The sequence below is a fragment of the Lacerta agilis genome, chromosome 7, assembly GCF_009819535.1.
Source record: "Lacerta agilis isolate rLacAgi1 chromosome 7, rLacAgi1.pri, whole genome shotgun sequence".
Lineage (NCBI taxonomy): Eukaryota > Metazoa > Chordata > Lepidosauria > Squamata > Lacertidae > Lacerta > Lacerta agilis.
Window position 1 is genome coordinate 28,218,308 of NC_046318.1, and position 19,941 is coordinate 28,238,248.

A 19,941-nucleotide genomic window follows, 5' to 3' on the forward strand; every position below is an offset into this window, starting at 1 on the left:
TGCCACCCGCATCCTAGTATAGTATAGTAGGCTACATTTTGTCTCTGGCTGCACCAACTGCTGCCATTTGGTTCCCACAAAGTTGCCCATGGGGCAAACACTGGCCTGCGAGGAATCCAAATGGAGAAAAGCCTTTACCAAAGGTGTCATGGACTTTGAAGACGCTCAAACTCAAGATGAAAGGGAGAAACATGCTAATCTTACTCAGCTATGAGTGATCGCCAAAGAAGAATGTGTGTGTGTGTGTGTGTGTGTGTATAAACATATCACCACCCCTTTTCCAGTTACAGCCAGATTTGCCCTCTAGTGCCATATTTTTAGGAGCTGTAATTTTTGCCATTATCCAAAGTATAGTTCCCTCCCTACTGTTCTCAGATTTTGATGCAATTCTTAAAACAGAACATTAAAAAAATATTACTACCATATCGTATATCTGATGTGCGCGATCAATCATTTTCTCCCTGTCTCTGGATGGGGTTGCCACCTTCTTTCCCCCCTAATTGGGTTCCTGTACCTTTAAACAGATCTGTGACAAGCAGAAGTTAAACAGGTGCAGACCTTGAAGGCACCGCTGTTGTTTTTCTGCCTATCCTGCAGCTGTTAAAGGCACAGGAGCCTGCTGGGAATGAAAGGTAACAACCCCAAGCTGGCTTATACGTGGCTTTCTGCCATATGAACAATATTGGGTGCATCCATCTGTATTTGAATATTTAGCCACACCTAAAACTGGGAGGTTAGGGTGATCACTCACTCTCCTGTGTTTATCCACTCGGAGTTCAGCAAGAAGTTGTTCATTTTAACAGCAAAGGAAGTTGTGCTATGTAGCATCTGGGTTCATGGAGGGTTAAAAACAATCACCTGCAGTTGAAATGAGACTTGGAAGTAGGAAGTGCTGCTGTGGCTTGAGCTTCCTGTATAAATAAGTGTAGCTTTCTTACAGCTACTGCATATGTGCGGCGACGTGCATTTTAAGAAATAATGGCAACATGCTCTTAATAGCTGGGAGGAGATTATTCTTCGGAGCGACGAGACGGTTGGAAGATGAGCCCTGCTCCAGACCTATAACGTGTGAAGCTTTCAGATGCTGGGAGAAGGAAGGAAGCGGCGAGAAATGAAATGCGTTTCTTCAGACTCCGAGCTTTTGCTGGCGGTGACATGTCTTGGAGGCACTGAAGTGTGAGTGAAGCTATTGAAAAGTCAAACGTTTGGGAGCGAATCCTGCTCTCTTTTGGCAAGGTATGCTGGAACGATCTGCATTTCTTTATAGCGGGGGGCAGTTAAGTAAGGGCTGTCATTTTCCTTTCCAGTTCCTAAAGGGGAAAAGGAGGTTAAACCAAATCATTTTGGGTACTTGGATTTTTTTTTAAATGTACACAGCCAGCACTGTAGTTCATCTGAGGCAAAAGTGGGTTTCTTAGAAATTAAATGGCAACGTTAGAGCAGTAACTTACACACTTTCTTCGGTAGGGGTGGTGAACTATGTGGGTTTTAATCAGTACTGTATAGCATTGCAAAAATAAATGCTCACTTGTGTGTGGGGAAAACTGAAAAGTGTTTAAGATGATTTCAAACCAAGTGATCATTTAAAATTTGTTCACTCCTAATGGAAACTTACCGTAAATTCCATTCTTTAAATAAAAGGACGATCTGAAAGATGCTAAGGAGAGGATCTATTTGAAAAGATACATACTTTGTGTTTGTGTCATGTAATTTGCAGCACAATTCCATATATACCTTGCATGGTGGAACTACGTCTGACTATAGAGACATGGTTTTTTGTTTTCTCTAATTGTTTTAAAACTTCAGGATTAACATACAGAATATATATATATATTAGTTCCTATTGTAGTTTTACTATTCTAGGCAGAAAATGAAAACCACATGCTTATATGTCTGCATATTTATAGTAATTTTGGATACAGTGTTTTGTTCCACCATCCTAGTGTGAAGTGCCTTTTGCACTTTTCCTGTGAATGGCTGTTGCTTTTAAGAGTTTGCTTCATAGAGTGTAAGTCAGTTATAATGCCCTGAACTCCAGTTAAATATCTTGGAAGGTTTAAAGAAATGGTGTAGTATAGTATGATTTCTCTGCCTTAATATGTACAAGAATTATTTCTGAAGATGTGGCTTCAGTATCTGTGATTGTGGGGATCTACTATTGTGGAATTTCTGTTCTTCTTTATGCCACATTCACCTTAGGAGAATGGTGGTTATGCCTGCTGGACTTACACCTGCAGGGGCCAGGAGGTCTACACTCATAGGTTTTGAATGTATGATTCCTATTTGCTATTTTCCTTTCCTGCAGGGTACAGGATATGTGTTCATAGCCTATGTCAGGCTTCCTCAAACTTGGCCCTCCAGATGTTTTGAGACTACAATTCTCATCATCCCCGACCACTGGCATCATGGGAGTTGTAGGCCAAAAACATCTGGAGGGCTGAGTTTGAGGAAGCCTGGCCTATGAGCATTGGAGGTATGCTTGTTTGGACTTTTGTACATAAAATAATATTGGTGTCTGAGGTTCAGAGACAGGATCTGCAGGTGTAAGCCCCATCTTCCCTTCCATGTGTACATTTATATTGAGCTTGGACGCCTACACAGTACTCTGAGTGGCTGCAGTCATGGAATCATAGAATCGTAGAGTTGGAAAGGGACCCCAAGGGTCATCTAGTTCAACCCCCTGCAATGCACGGATCTCAGCTAAAGCATCCATGAAATATGGCATCCAACCTCTTCTTAAAAACCTCCAAGGAAGGAGAGTTTCCAGCCTCCTGAGGGAGAGCATTCCACTGTCGAACAGCTCTTACTGTCAGAAAGTTCTGCCTGATGTTTAGTCTGAATCTTCTTTCTTGTAACTTGAAGCCATTGGTTTGAGTCCTACCTTCCAGAGCAGGAGAAAACAAGCTTGTTCCCTCTTCCATGTGACAGCCCTTTAGATATTTGAAGATGGATGTTGTATCTCCTCTCAGTTTCCTCTTTTCCAGGCTAAACACACACCCAGCTCCTTCAGCCATTCCTCATAAGTCATGTTGCTTGTGCAGCAATCCCTTTTTAAACTGAATGCTGTGGGTTTGGAGTTGTGATGAAGAGCAGCTGTTTCCATTGGGTGGCTTGAGCAAAGTTTGAGCAAATGATGTGGCAAAGTTTTCTGCCAGTTACACTTTACAACATATCCAAAAGGTTTTCTAATAGCATCCTCTTTCACTGTCGATTTGGCTTCTTTTTATTCTGCAAGCAACCTAAAGAAAGCTGGGCATGACTTCTGTGATCGCTTCTCCCAAAGTCTTTATTCATCAGGTGAAACCTTCCATGCTCTGAGCTTGTTTACCCTTGTTTGGTGCTTTGAATGGAGCAGGCTCTTAAACTTGTGGTGCATTTCTGAATCTGTTAACTAGAGTCAGAGGAGCTCTGGTTCTTTTCTCTGTCTCCAGAACTACCAGCATTGTGTTCTTCATTTCTAAACTGAGCTGTTGGGGATGTGTCACTTAGTGGGGTTTCCCATTAACTACTTTGGGCAGTGAGTGTCTTGTCTTCTCCACATCTCACCTCAGAATGAACTTCTGGTTTCCTTGAGCCTTGTTTTCAGTGGAAGAATGCCAGAGTTAGTCAGTAGGTACCAAACCACATGGTGACCAGAGTTAAACCACAAGGCGAAGCAACCTGATGAAACCACAAGGTGCAGATACATTAAGGGCTTTAGTACGTTCAGACCTGAAACTCTGCCTCTGTCTTGGCAAACAGCATGCTGATATTACATGGCATGCGAAAGGTGCTGATCTTGGTTCCCAGTCAAGTTAAATGAGCTGGAATTGAGAATTGGATCAGGTTTGCCAATTGTATATATCAGAGCTGGATAGGTTTTCTTTTCTTTCTTTCTTTTGTATTGTGATTTTATGTTGTGAACCACCCTGAGCTCTATGGGTATAGGGCAGTGTACAAACAAACAAACAATTTGTGGTGGTGGTGGTGGGAAGAGTTCAGTCCTCCCTCTACCTCCCAACGCCTCCAGCAAAATTAAGTTATAGGACAAGTAAAGGGGAACATGGCAAAAGGCCATTGGGAGGACTAGACAAGAATTGCTTCCGGGAGCCATAGAGTAACCATGATAACTGGAAGACATGCCTGGATGTCCCTTGCCTATGAACAATAAGCCTGAAATGGTCTGCATCACCTCTTCTGGCTGTGCCTTTTTACAACCATGAGGGAGGAACTTGCTCTGTTTTTTTAAAAAGAAAGTTGATAGCCTTATTATTTTTTTCTTAAAAAAAAAACTCTACCCAGTTCTATTGTTTCCTCTATTGCTTGTTCACATACGGTAGTTTATAAAGTTGCTAGGTTGGTCCTGTATATCTGCCTCTGAGCATTGGACTTTGGCATCTTTGGGAGAACATTGTCTACGTTTTGAAAATAAACTGCAGTAGGCAAATAAAGAGAAGCCTGATGCCTTGACCATAGTCAAGGTGTTCTTAGCAAGCAATGCACTCAGTGGCAACAAGCTCTTAATCTGTACTGGCTGAAATTGAGCAGAACACTAGAATTTCTGACCATAAAGATTGACTCCTACTAAAATGCAATTTTTGAGTGCTGTTGAATCACTGGGTTAAGGTTGCAGCATTCACAAATGTTTACTTAACTTCTAGTGCCAAATATCTTTGTGCTGAGTTTTCATTGTCTTTGTGTTGCACATTAGCTGGGCCTTGGACGTTAGCAAGGAGGATATAATAATAATCACAATAATATAAATAATAATCACAATAATCATTTTATATTTATCCCCCGCCTTTTTCCCTGACAGGGACTCAAGGCGGCTTACGGATAGAAAAAAATTAAAACATAGGAGGGAAAATCATTAAAAACAATTAAACATAGCTATCTACACACCATATAGATATTTACAGTAAAAACCACATTACCAGCTACATAATATGAAATTGATATTGCTGAACATTGCCAAACTTGGGCACACCTGCTTGTTTTTATGTATTCCAATACACACAATTTCTGTGGTTTCATGCAAATAGCTTGTGTGTGTGTGTGTGTGTGTGAGAGAGAGAGAGAGAGAGAGAGAGAGAGAGAGAGTGAGTTGGGGGGGGGAAGGTCTCTTCCAAGTTTCATGTGATTACTAGGACCCTAAGCTGAAGCTCGAATGACCACAATAAAAACAACCAAGAAATGCAGGAAGGGACCATATAAGCAGAGTAACATGCAAAGTTTAGAGAAACTAAATTCCTTTATTCTGTTTGGGTCCTTTTTCTGTAAACGGGATCTTTAACTGTAGCAGCATTGTTATTTTTTGCTTTCCAGAACAGTAGTTGTATTGGTGTGTTAGACCAAAAAAATCCCTTGTATGCTTACATGGGAGAGAAAACTCACTAGGGTGGGAAAGACCCCCATCTGAAATCCTAGAGAACTACTGCCAGTCACTATTGACAGTACTGAGATTGATGGACTAATGGTCTCATGCAGTATAGAAAGTTGGAAGGGATCCCAAGGGTCATCTAGTCCAACCCCTTGCAATGCAAGAATCACAGCTAAGGAATCCCTGGCAGGTGGCCATCCAACATCTGTTTAGGAATCTCCAGTGAAGGAGAATCAACCACCACCTGATGTAGTCCGTTCCACTGTTGAACAGCTCTTACCATCAGAAAGTTCTTCCCAATGTTTAATTGGAATTTCCTTTCTTGTAATTTGAACCCATTGGTTCAAATCTTGCCTTCTGGAGCTCCAGAAGACAAGCTTGCTCCATCTTCCACATGACATCCCTTCAGATATTTGAAGACTGCTATCATATCATCTCTCAATCTTCTCTCTTCCAGGCTAAACATACCAAACCCCTCAAATGTTCCTCATAAGGCTTGGTTTCCAGACCCTTGATCACTTTTGGTTGTCCTCCTCTGCATGTGTTCTAGCTTGTCAATATCCTTCTTTAAACTGTGGTGTCCAGAACCGGACACAGGACAGGTGGGGTCCAACCAAGGCTGAATAGAGCAGCACTATTACTTCCCTTGAGCTGGCCGCTAGGCGTCTGTTGATGTCTTAGAGCTGCATTAGATTTTTTTCTGCTGCATCACACACATGTTAAGCTTGTGGTTTACTAAGATCCCTAGATTCTTTTTTTACATCTACTGTTGTCAAGCCAGGTGTCCCTCATCCTATATATGTCCATCAGATTACTCCTGCCTTACAAATGTAGAACCTTACATTTGTCCCCATTGAAATTCAATTTGTCAGTAGAAGGCAGCTTTATATGTTCTAAATCAAGTAGGGTTTATGTCTAAAATAATATATATATATATATATATGTCTAAAATAATATATATATTCCATATATTTAAATATGTATACAGTGCTACCTCGGTTTAAGAACAGGCCTGTTTCTGAACTATTTGGTTTAAGAACTCCGCAAAACTGGAAGTAGTGTCCCAGTTTGTGAACTTTACCTCGGTCTAAGAATGGAAGCCGAACGGTGGAAGGGCACCGGCGGCGGGAGCCCTCATTAGGGAAAGCGCACCTCAGTTTAAGAACGGTTTCAGTTTAAGAACAGACTTCCGGAACAGATTAAGTTCATAAACCGAGGTACCACTGTACTATGATATTTATATTCATGTTATATTTAAATAAATACTTCTAAGAAAATCTACATGGGGTTGAAAATTCTAATTTGAGGTACTTGTGGTGGAAAATTGAAGCAGGGTGGTTGTTATTCCAGATTAGTTAACCCAGAGCACTTTTGTTGGCTCTTACTCTGCCCACCATTGTCTTATGACCCTCAACAGATTATTATTACCCTCAAGAGAATTCAGACCTTGACAGAAAGAACTTTTTGCTCCAAGCTTTTTTTCTGGGGACATTGGATTTTGATATCTGCAAGATTTGGCACTGACAAGTGGATGACCTTGCACATGTTTCTGACTCCTCACTATGCATAGCTGTCAACTTTCCCCTTTTTAAAAAGGAAATTCCCTTATTCCGAATAGGATTCCTCACAAGAAAAGGGAAAAGTTGACAGCTATGTCACTATGTGTCCTTACCTTCAGAAAACCTCCTCCTCATGTTATACAATTTTTTTTTGTTCCATACCCTTCAGTTAGCTCCACTTCTCGTTCCACTGAAGTTGCATCAAGACTCTGTTTAACGGAGGCAAGCTTCCAGATTACTGCGGAGGTCTTTACATGGCTTTTGAGATGACAAAATAAGGCAGGATCCTTTGTGCCTTTTTGAGGAAGGAGGAAATGGTGATCAGAGTGAGGCACGACCACAATGCAGCCTTCCCCCCCCCCAACTAAAAATGAAAGCGCTGACCATTTGTGCCCACACCTACTCCCACTTAACAGTATTGACTTTTCAATGTTAGGAAGCTGAAGGCTGGTTTTAATGCTTTGCCTCTTTCCTCTGCGGTAGTCATGGGAATAATGAAAAAAAGCATTTATAAGTATATGGTATGAGTCATTGATATGGGAGATTGCAGTCTCTCTGTGAGAGGCATAAACATTTCACTGGAGTAACTTTTCAGCCAGATCAGAATGGAGTTGTAAACCTGCTTAAGGATCAGGTAAGTGGTCTTGGATGCCCAGGTGGCAATGGTACCCAGAAGAGGAGCCTTTTACCTTCTTAGGCTGGTATGCCTTCCATGTCCTTTTCTGGCTGCAGAAAGTATCTGGCTGTTGCCATTCGTGGCTATTTACCATGTTTGGAACTTACTTATTGGAAGCAACTAGTCCAGTGGGACAGTTTCAGCAAGCACACAACAACACATGTATTACTCTAATTAGCAGCTGACCTGGCTCCTGTTTCTGGGTCAGATTAAAAGTACTAATATGGAGGATTGCCTGTTCCCATATGAACTTGCACAACTGACCTGGTCAGTTTTGTTGAAGGCCCTGCTTTCTGTGTCTTTACCGAAAGAGGTACAGTAGGTGAGCGTGAAAAGCAGGGCCTTCTCACTGGAATTTTCCACGCTGGAAGTTCTCTCCAATAGGAAACTCACCTGACCTTTTCACTCTTAGGAGACTGATTAAGGCTGTTCTTTTGAGGAGATGGAGAACTTAGCTTTGATTCCCCCACCCCACCCCCGCCACTGCTTTTCAAAGTTTTTTTGCTGCTCATTTTGTTCCTACTCCAGCTGCTTTGCTGGTGAGTGTGACCTTGATTTTCTTAAAACATGAAACGTATTTAATATCTGTTGTGAAGCACTTTTGTTGCAGAATATTACATGGGTCCAGGTTCTCGGGCACACTTCTTTGTCAGACCTGCAACCTCAGCTTTCTGGGAAAGATTAGATAAGTCTGCAAAAGAACTGCAGGAAAGGATGGAGGAGCTGATCATGCAGAGGCTTGGTGTGTGACCCACGTGATCAGAAAAGAACCTAACTGTGTGCATCCAGGGCTGGGGTAAAGTTATGGCGGCAGAAGGAATCAAGAGTCGTGGGCTCTTGGGTGCGAAGGTGAGAAAACAATTGTGTGGCAAGGTCCCAAACCCTCCCGGGAAATGGAATAAAGACACATGAAACAGTATTTTAGGTTAATGGGCGAAAAAGGCCACAACTTTATTGGTTACAGTATATGAGTGGTATTTGGCTTAGGCACCGGAAACCACATGTCTATATCTGACTCCTGCCTGTCTTCAGGAGTCTTGGAAGGGTTAACCACCAGAAGGGGGAGCCCTGCTGATGCACATTAACTAGTGACTCCCTCAGGGTCACCGCTAGGGGTTGTGCCATGGCCCTAGCTCCCCGTCTGGGGCTTTGGACGGGACCACGCCCCTTGGATTCCTTTAACAGAATACCCTTGAAATAGGAGGGGTACGTGATGTCCACTACCTCCCCTCCCCTTCAACCTAATACTCCAATGCCTAACCGCCAGACCTTACAAAGTTGTGACGAATTGCTACGAGGTAGGCAAAAAACCAAATTCTATGGCATGCTATAGGAGGCACAATGTGAACTGAATTTGGCCCCCTCAGCACTCTTCTCTTGCATGTAGAAGATGGAAAGCTTTCTTTCTAAAATGAAGCTGGTCTCCCTTTAGATATATTTTTCAGGAACCTGGGGGTTTCTCGGAGTACAGTTTGAAAACCACTTCTATAGACTGAAACTACATACTCTGGCATAGAACAGATTCTATATACACTTTGTGAAGCATTATTGCTCTCTTCAGTTAATCAGATGTTGAATTAATAAGAACTGTGTTCTATCTTTTGCTTTTAATGTCATGTGGATGTATCACAACTGTCAATGAGTAATTTTTGTAAGAACCATTATAGTTGAATGTTAACAAACATCTGCTCAGTTTGCCAAATGAGAGTTTAGCCTCATGAAATGTTAATCTTGATACTCTCAGTCTTGCATGGGAGGGACGGACTATCCTGTTCAAAACACTGGGAAATGTTATGAATCTTGGCATCCAAAGGAGGGTTTTCTTTTGTCTTGTTGGTTGGTTACGGTAATTTCACTTCCATGGTTGTTTATGTCACTTGAAAATATAGGCCTTACTATGCAAAAGTGAACTAGTTCAGTTGCACAAATCTGAACTGCATCGTAATTTCCAGGTGAACTAAAGATGAATAAAGTTCATTTTGAAATAGAATTTTGAACAATTTCTAGTTCATCTTCATATTAATTCTTTCCCTTCCACCCCAGCAGAAGATTCAGATTCTTAGCTTTCATTTTAAAAAAGCAAGTCAATTGAACATCTACAAAGAAAGTAAGAAATAAAAGAAGCCGCAGCAAAATTCTAAGGCTTATTAGGCAGATATGGAGGTGCTACCGTTTCCACTGTCACTTAGTAATCAGGAATGCAAGGCATTTCCTGTATCTTCCCTGCTGAAGAGATGCTGTATCTTCCAGCAGGAGTACCTTGCCACAAGAAGTACTAGTACAGAAACAAAGTGAATCATGCCTTGTGGCTGGCACATATTAAACTGGTCAAGCCTTTTCTATTATGGGGAAAGTGTCACCTATTGACATTTTATCTGTCAGATAGCATATTATCACTCATATGTGGTCCCTGATTTACTTTTGGACCCTATACTTCAACACAGCAGTTTGTAATGTTCTGAATGGTGGTGGTGGTGGGGGGGGAGGAATGTTGAGGATGAACTTTTAATGAACTTGAACTGAACTAGTTTGTTTTGTAAAAAGGCAGCCTTGAGATGGAACTAGTCCCATATTAAACAGGATGAGCTTATACTACAATTGAGACACACACACACACACACACACACACATATCTTGATGGCAAAATAACCTCAACACCTTGTACCATAGCTCCTTTTCCATCTTGGTTCATTTTCCTGTCACTTGTGTTGAATTGGTTGCGTGCAATATAAAAGCAATCTGTGCATTTGGTTCTTTTAAACAGATGAAGCACTTGTTTTTCTTCCCCACGTTTTCTATGTTATGTTGGCAGATTAATCTTTGAACATATTTTCTTAAATCGTATACGAGATGATAATAAAAGATTAGAAGTCTGTTTGTGGTGTAGTGCCATAGACAGACAGGAGAACTTTTAAAAGCAAACAAAGTAAAGGTTTGCTAAGTATGAATACTGTGCTTGCGTGCTGTCTAAAGGTTCCTGGTCTAATAGATTTTAAAGGTTAAGTAAACGTAGTCCAACTTTAGTTTCCCCTCAACATTAGTCTGATATGTTTTTCTCTTGTGAGGTCTAGTTTTAACTTAACATTTGCGGTACTTAGAATCGCACCCAGACAGTTCTCTGAAGATGCTTGATATTGTTCTGTCTCTGATATGAAGCTAAGCTGGACTGGTCCAAGTCAACCCCTCATGGGGGACCATCACATAACTCCATAAGTGCTTGGAGAAAGGGCTGGATATAAATGTTAACAGATTTAAAGTTACACCAAACTATTCTTATGTAATACCTTTTTCTGAGGAAGAAGATAGGTAAAGGTATCCCTGACCGTTAGGTCCAGTCACAGACAACTCTGGGGTTGCGCGCTCATCTCGCTCTATAGGCCGAGGGAGTCGGTGTTTGTCCGCAGACAGCTTCCGGGTCATGTGGCCAGCATGACTAAGCCGCTTCTGGAGAACCAGAGCAGCACACGGAAACACCGTTTACCTTCCCGCTGGAGCGGTACCTATTTATTTACTTGCACTTTGACGTGCTTTTGAACTGCTAGGTTGGCAGGAGCTGGGACCGAACAATGGGAGCTCACCCTGTCGTGGGGATTCGAACCACCGACCTTCCGATCAGCAAGCCCTAGGCTCAGTGGTTTAGACCACAGCTCCACCTGCGTCCCATAAGAAGATAGGTAGTCAGTCCCTAATGCCTTGATTTGGCCACAAGATGATGATGATGATGGTGGTGGTGGTAGTGGTGGTGGCGATTATTATTTGCACATATAGTCTACCTTCTTCTCCAAGAAGTTCAAGTTGGTGTATGTGGTTCCTCATCCTCTTCATTTTATTTGCACAACAACCATGTGAGGTAGGTAGGTTAGGCTGAGAGGCAGTAATTGGCCCAGTGAGTTTCATGGCTGTGTGAGGATTAGAAGTCTATTCTCCCAGGCACTAGTCCAGTACTCTAACAACTACACCACAACTGGCTCTAAAAAATTGGTAACGGCCAACTAATGTCCCCAATTAATCCTGATTGTGAATTCCACTGTGTCTGGAATAATAGCAAAAATGTATTTAACCAGGAACACAACAGAATAAAGAGGCTTAACAGCTTTTTGGATGAAACATCTTCTTGTGCTTGGTGGGGTGCTTGTGTTTTGTTTTTGTGTGGAAGATTATGGGTTTGCACTGACATGCAGCATTATAACTTTTAAGTGCACTGTTAACTTCTGTTTAGTTACTATTTCAATACCGGCAACCCTAGTTAGGGGTCCTTCAATTATATATTATAGTGTATTATATTACAACAATCAAGCTTGAGACCTTTCAAGTTATAACTGTTTGCCTTTTCATGTTATATCTAGGACAAGGAAAGATCAACAACTTCAGTTGGCTGGCAGTTCTCTTAGCAATAAATCCTTGTTTGTTTGAAGAGGCTACTCCCAGTAATGGATTATGCAACCTGAACGTGTGTGTGTGTGTGTGTGTGTGTGTGTGTGTGTGTGAATATTCACTTTAAACAAATTCTTTCCTTGTTTCTGTGCTTGTACTTTGAAGTCTCAGGGCTACCTCCCACATCAAGCTTTAAAGATATAGTGGGTGAGAACAGATTCTTACAGGGAGTGCTCTTTGCTCATTTTGTCAGTTGTCTAACATCCTGTTTCCCGCGGCAGCTAGCTGTTATTCCTTGAAACTGCAAGAAAATAATACAATACGGATACTTGGGCCAAGATCCAAAGGAACTGTGAAGCTAGTTTTGTGAGTCCAAAGCGGTTTTGGATTGGTTTTCTGGAACAGCCATCACAGATAGCACATCACAAGACATTTTTTTTTAAATTGAGGGGACATTAAAAGCAACTTACATGGCACCGGAGCCTGTTTGGAGAGAAGAATAACCCTCCAGGTTTGCAGCAGCATTTGGCTATGCCAAGAATAGATTTTAATCTTATTTTATGAAAGCCTACTCTGTGTTGTGTCAAAACAGCAGCTTGCAATAGGCACATGGTAGGCACCTTGAAGCCAATTTATGTGGCATCTGACATTATTACTGTTTGGTGGTACACTCAAGGGCACGTTGATGTTTTTGCTGCTTGGGAGATGTGTTAGGACACTTTACCAGAGCCGGAGACCACCAAGACAAAGTAGCAGAGCTTTTCCATTGAGTGGAATAGACAGAAATGCTGGTTATACTGTGGACAGTGCTGGGGCTCTGCAAACTGAACCTGCGACAACTCTTCTGTTTTCTTCACCTGAGGCTGACTCCATCTTCTATCAAAAGTCTATTTAGATTGAGTCAACTCTGGACATAATACTGTGTTGTGTTATCGTTTTGCTGCTTTCAAAGTCCTGTAGTAATAGTGGATAGCTTTATAATAGCAGACAGAAGAAGAAGAATTTTGTAAGACAGTATTTTAAAGGATCCTGGTCCTAAGCCATTTACTTCCTTCCGTGGGGGTGTGGTGCCTTTACATTGATTATTTGTGGTTAGGTGGTGGCTGTTGTTGGGCAGTAGTTTCCTTTTGTTTTTCCAGCTGGGGCTGTTTTCCCAGCCAGTTTAGGCAGCATTGAGACATTCCCAAGGCCAGCCTGCAGCGTTCCCTTTTGTTTTGATGCCGAGAGCCCCTGAACGATGACCTAGTTGTTGTTGACCTTTTGTGGTATAACGTAGTCAAATGGCATTGTCCGAAGGACAGTCCTTTTGCTTCTCCTCTGTGTAAACCCTGAGTGAGCAGAGCATTTCCTGAAAGGAAAGAGATAGCCATGTTGGGAAATGAAAGCATCTGTCCCATACAGGCATATCCTACTCTTTTTACCACCTAGAATTTTACCAGATGCCTGGGTTTACTGAGGTCCAAACTGGGCACACAGTGGCAGCTGTATCTCTTTGTTCATATGTCCCCCCTCATTCACACACACAAAGCAGTGGGTAGGCGGAACTAGGGGGATATAGGAGACATAACCTGAGCCCCCTCCCTCCACTGCCTTAACTTCTTCGAGGCTTTTGAAATGGACACCTTCCCTTTCAGCCTGGAATGCTGAGTGAGGCTGGGAGAGAAAAGACTCAGGGGTGCTGGACTTCAAGGAGGTAAAGTGGACAGGGAAGGAAGTGTTCAGGTCCCTTCTATCCCTTTGATAAAATTGAAACCTCCACCTTTTCACTAGAACAGTGAGTAACGTGGTTGCGGCTGTATTGTCTAGGTCTTAAGCCTCTCTAAACTTAAGGAGGCTTACTCACACTGAAGCGCTCATATAGTACAGCCCATCCCAAGCAGAGATGTCTCCTGAATATTACATTTTTGATACTTGAAAATAAATTCCTGTCTATCTGATACAGGCTGAAAATATTGCTCTGTAAATACTGGAATGCATTATTATTATTATTATTATTATTATTATTATTATTATTATTAAAATTTGTATTCTGTCCTTCCTCCGAAGATCGCAGGGTGGTTCTCAAGATAAAAATGCAGAATGAGAACACAAAATACATAATAAAATAAAAACAAACCAATAACCCCCCCAGCCACATTTAAAAGGCCATTGAAAGGTTAATCAGCCAGAGGTTACAGAGAAACGTTTTCGCCTGCTGATTAAAGATGAGTAAAGAAGGTGCCAGGCAAGCCTCCCTGGGAAGAACATTCCACAAACTGGGAGACACCACAGAAAATACTCTTTCTCTTGTTGGTACCCTCCGGGCCTCTCATGGAAGCGGTGCACAAAGAAGGGCCTCAGGTGGTGATTGCAGGGTTTGGTTTGGGTCGGTTCACATGGGGAGAAATGCTTCTTGAGATATTGTGGTCCCGAGTCGTTTAAGGCTTGTGCCGGATGTGTATCTAGGGAGGTATGTGGAAAGCCCTGCCATTTAACCTGGAAAGGAAGCTGTACTACCTCATGCCAAGAATATTTTAAAGGGCCCTAATTACCCAGTGCAGAGCAATGCACACTCTGTACATGCTTATAGGTACCTTGTTTTGCTACGGGCTTCTGTTTCATACTTGCCTCAACCATTAACAGTACTGAACGAGGGGGTGGTTGTAGCTCCTCAGGTTCATGAATGTGCATATAAGTGTGTGTGATCACCTATGTTTAGGGCAGGGATAAGAAGAGCCAGTGGACCTGCAGATGATGTTGCTGTACAACTCCCATCAGCCCGTGCCAGCAAGGTCAGGGATGATGGAGGTTGTAGTTCACCAACATCCAGAGGGGTTCAGGCTCCCTATCCCAGCTGTTGGGCATAAGTGGCACACTTTGGCTGTCTCTGCACCACCACATTGTCCTGGCATAGCTGTGAGTTGAGTGAGCCAGTGTGGTGTAGTGGTTAAGAGCGGTAGACTCGTAATCTGGGAAGCCAGGTTCGTGTCTCCGCTCCTCCACATGCAGCTGCTGGGTGACCTTGGGCCAGTCACACTTCTTTGAAGTCTCTCGGCCCCACTCACCTCACAGAGTGTTTGTTGTGGGGGAGGAAGGGAAAGGAAAGGAGAATGTTAGCCGCTTTGAGACTCCTTTGATAAAGCGGGATATCAAATCCAAACTCTTCTTCTTCTACTTCTTCTTCTGCTTCATACAATTTTGGAGTTTGAAGGGATCCAAAGGGTCGTCTGGGCCAACCCCCAGTGCATGGCCACCCCACCCAGTCTACGTTAATCTGCAGCTCAAGGCCAGATACCCTATGCTGCCAACTTTGCAGGTGCAGTCCAAGTGGCGAAACATTAAACCCATTTTGCTGCTGGCAGTATACAGAGCTACGTGGGAGAAACTAACCATGTAGCACTTCTTAGCATATGGTGGCAGCAGGACTTTGTCGCAGTGCAGCTGAAAACAATATGTATATTTATATTCTTAATGTAGCAGATTGAGAAGAAAGGCATAGACGTATGTAAAGGTAGCCCTAGATGCGTCATTGCATTGTTGATGATTCACTGATAACTATAATTGCTGCAGCAATTACGAAACAGCGCACTGTGGATTATGACTTTGCTAAAAGATATTGTTCCCAAAGCTTTTGGTAATAGCATATTCCGGCTCTTACCCATAAGGAATTATTTGCTGCTAATGGCATGTCCAGGGGTAGATGGTTTCCTTTCATAAGTCTTCAGAAGCAGATGGTTAGTTACCTTCCCAGGAACAGACTGTGCAAGTCGATAACCCTTTGTTGTGTAATTCATTGTTCAGCTGCAGGTTGAAATACATGTGTCTTAGAGTAGATGCTTTTATATGACTGACTTACACAAGAAAAATAAATAAATCTGTAGGGCAAATCGGGAAGAGCCACTTCACTCGTTGCATTTTGGTTACATGAAAATAGTTCACAATGCAGAAGTGATATGTGTTTTGTCTCCCAGCCATCTTCACGTAGGTAGAAAACTGTGAAGCAGTCCTGACACGATGGATTAAATAACTGAAACTGAACAAATGCATTTACACTAATGTGTCCTGTTGAAAAGCAGCTTCTGCTTTGTTGCAGCTTTTCCCTGCCTTGGTCCTTTGCCTGACTCCCATTCTGTTAGCATCAGTAGAAGCTGTTCCTGCCCCCTTCCCACCTTTCCCCAGATATTGGTGAAGGCATTGTGTCCAAGGTGCATGGCTCTGCCTTGCTGTCAGGTTTGGAGCTAGATGGGTCTTTTGGCAGGTCCAGGCTCATATATTACCTATTAGCATTAGGCTTGCAAATTATTAGGAGCATTGCATACCACAGAAATAAGCAGCATTCTGAAAGTAGAACAGCAACAACCATACGCATCGGAAAGTACTATCACATGAAGGCTCCATGAATTGAGTAAATTGCCCTTTCAGTTCTTTCCCCTTGGAGAGTTGCTTCATCTTCTGGTAGCTGCTACTTCTGCTTCCTCTGATGTTCTGGCTTAAGTGGACTAAAGTGTCTCACCTTGCTTCTCATCAACCAGATGATCCTCAATGCAAATGGCACAATTCTGTTATAGATACAGGTCATACCTGTGCTAGGCAACCTGCTGCAGCTTATTGTGATCATCCCTATGATCAAGTGATTCAAGATCTTGGTAACTTAACGTGTATTGGTGCTGAGTTTTGTGTCACAATGCTGCTGCTTGTTTAGAGATAAAGTATCCTTTTAAAATCTATCTGCTGCTTATGTTGTGAGCAATTCCTGCAGTTAGAAAAACTCCTAAATTTAATCTAAATCTGCCTCCCAGTAGCTAAAACCCTGCTGCTTGTCAATGGGTAAGATGGTGGGGTATGCCCTTCTTTTCGATATCTTGCTAATAACTGGAATTTTGTCTAATTTTGTCCAGTTTTCTAATCTTCTACTTTCCCCCTTCTCATATCCTCTAAGTGAAAAACGGAGTCCTTGCACCTAGTCCAGGGTTTCCATCAAATGCAGGTGCCAAGTATCCTGCTGTGACCATATCTTTGGTTATGACACCTGTCCGTCCCTGATCTAGTACATAGCACAGAGAATTTGGAGGTAGCAGGAGTGTCTAACACTTGGAGATGGGGAGGAAAGAGAAGGAAAGGCCCCTATCCCCTGTGTGCCTCTGTGTATCAGGTTGTGGGGGAAAGGTGAGTCTTGTAACTAATCTCTTGGGGTTTTTAGAGTTGGTTGGAAGCAGAAGTAGTTTCAATGATTCCAAGTACTTCTGAACCTTAGTGGAGAAATTGAGAGTTGTGACACCTCCCTGAGGGGTGCCTGAGAACTAAAGGGGAATAAGGGCCATACCACAAATAATTGATGGTTACTATAGCCTGCAAAAGAAGAATGGGGAAATAAGAATATCCTGGCCTGTTTCTTGTAGTTCTGTTTGATCCCTTCTCTGATAAAATCAGCATTGTGTTTTGATGTCCAGAACTGCACACAGGGCTCTAGGCTGCATGGTATGTGGGCTGACCAGGGGTGGTTAATACTACTTCCTGACTCTTGACAGAATTCCTGTTAGTACATCCAAACATATGTTTGGGTTCGGTTTTACACTGTGCCCCCTAAACTGTAGTGTTCACAATATTGCAATGGCGGTCCTTTGCAAGTTCAGCTAATGTTTATTAGGTACTGTGTACATGCTCATTTTGGTCCTTGTAGTTGTGCTTCATTTTGGTTCTTCCTGTTCGTCTTGATGTCTTGAATGTTTCACTTAACTACTAAAGATGTTTGCAGGTCCTTCCCAGCTTAATATTGCCCATTAATTTGATAAGCACACTGCCCAAGCTCTCATTCAAGTAATTAAATATACTGAAGAGTGCTGCACTTTGCAGTGACCTCTATGGGATATTTATGAATACTTCTAGATAGAAAATGTTCCTTCTCAGCCAGCTCATGTTACTTGTTTCTCTAATGTAAGGAGTACAAGTAGTTATGTTAATGCTCACATACCTGGGCCATCTCCTCATTGTGACTGGCGGGCTACACTTGGTCTCAGTCCAGTATATCTGAAGGAGCATCTCCACCCCCATCGATCTACCTGGACACTGAGGTCCAGCGCTGAGGCCTTCTGGCAGTTCCCTCACTGCGAGAAGCCAAGTTACAGGGAACCAGGCAGAGGGCCTTCTCGGTAGTGGCACCCGCCCTGTGGAACGCCCTCCCATCAAATGTCAAAGTGAACAACAACTACCAGACTTTAAGAAGACATCTGAAGGCAGCCCTGTTTAGGGAAGCTTTTAATACTTGATTGATTATTGTATTTTAATATATTGTTGGAAGCCGCCCAGAGTGGCTAGGGAAGCCCAGCCAGATGGGTGGGGTATAAATAATACATTATTATTATTTATTACACTGACAGGAAATTTTTATGTATTAATTAAATGTATTTCCTGTACCTTCCTCCAAAGGAGCCCAGGGCAGCAAGCATGTCTATACTAAACAATTCCTTTAATACTTATAAAAAACAGTAAAAAATCTTAAGATAATTGCCTACTCACAAAATCAAGAATTTCAGGGTTGCCGGGGACAGAACTTTCAACCGTCAAATGCCTGAGAAAAAGGGAATGTTTAAATTTCTCTTAAAAGTTACTAGTGAATATAGATTAGAAGTTAGAGCTGTGCTGGAAGATGGTGACATGAAATTGTTGAAAAATTCTGTTGTGCTGAAAGTAAGAAAGGAGAATTATCCTCACTAGCTTACTCCTGTTTTTATCTTTTGTAGAACTGGTGAGCCTGGTAGAGCTGATGGCATCTGCTGCTGAGATTTGTTATCACACCATGACGACCAGAATATCAGAGGTTGGGGAATTGTCTTTGGAGCCTTTGATCACTTGCAAACTATGCTTGTCTGAATATTCACTGGATAAGATGACGACTCTCCAAGATTGCAGCTGCATCTTTTGTACATTGGTAAGTGTATAACTTAAGTAATATTAAGGAACAGTGTTGAGAGCAGTGATGTTGGAGCAATCTGTTAAAAACAGGTTGCCAACTGAATTTCCTTCCTCCAACTGCTTGACCTCCATCATGGCTATGAAAGCTTTTTTTAGCCTTAGCTCTCTACAACGAAAGTGTCCCGTCCCCCCAACATGTACACAATATACATAAATAGAAAAGTTACTTGTTTGGCAGTGTACCTTATCTGCGTATTCTTCCTGCTGCAGTCCTGACAGAAGCCTAAATGCTTTTCTTTTTTCTGAAGTGGTGTTTGACTTTGTGTGTGCATCTAAATTGTTTGTTATGCCCAGGTGTAAATATGTATAAAATAAACCCATTTCTTAAAGACACAACAGTCTCTGCTGTGCCTTGACTCCCAACGGAAACATTATCTGGGTAAGCTCCTAGAACCCCCTGGAATCTTGTTACCATTTGGCAGAGATTGGGGGTGGTGTGCAATCTCCGTAACAGTATTTAAGATGCCCACAGGAATTCATATAATCCAAGACACAAGAGAAACTATCAGCAGGGTGCTAAACTGTCCTTTCCTTATGCCTGAGGTAGGATTACAGTGGTACCTTGGTTCTTGATCTTAATCCATTCCGGGAGTCCGTTCAACTCCCAAAACCGTTCAAAAACCAAGGTGCGGCTTCTGATTGGCTGCAGATGCTTCCTGCACTCAAGCAGAAGCCGCATCAGACGTTCGGCTTCCGAAAAACATTTGCAAACCGGAACACTTACTTCCGGGTTTGCGGTGTTCGGGAGCCGATTTGTTCGACAACTAAGCCGTATGAGAACCAAAGTACCACTGTAATTTATACTGAGATGTAGATTCAAGACAGTGAAACTGTAGTCCTAACCTTACTTACCTGGGAGTAATTGAATTCAGTGGGACTTACTAGACATGGTTAGAATTGCAGCCAAACATGGCCTCGTGATGGGTCACTGGCCACTTCATTAGCAGTTTTTAAAGTGCCACACTTTGTTGTTTTTACTGTAAAAGACTAACAGGGCTCCCTCTCTGGAAATCCATTAACTT

The 19,941-nt window shown here is 42.3% G+C and overlaps 1 protein-coding gene across 4 annotated transcripts in view; it reads left to right on the top strand.

The window, feature by feature from the left end:
• Positions 1–19,941, top strand: part of RNF144B (ring finger protein 144B) — a 67,910-nt gene that overhangs the window by 20,259 nt on the left and 27,710 nt on the right. For 2 of the 4 annotated variants that reach the window (XM_033154668.1, XM_033154671.1), the window contains exon 2: positions 18,688–18,875. In XM_033154668.1, the coding sequence (XP_033010559.1) occupies positions 18,688–18,875 (188 nt within the window). Of the gene's footprint in view, positions 1–759; positions 1,237–18,687; positions 18,876–19,941 lie in introns of those variants that run through there. The other 2 variants (XM_033154669.1, XM_033154670.1) reach the window with 2 other exon arrangements.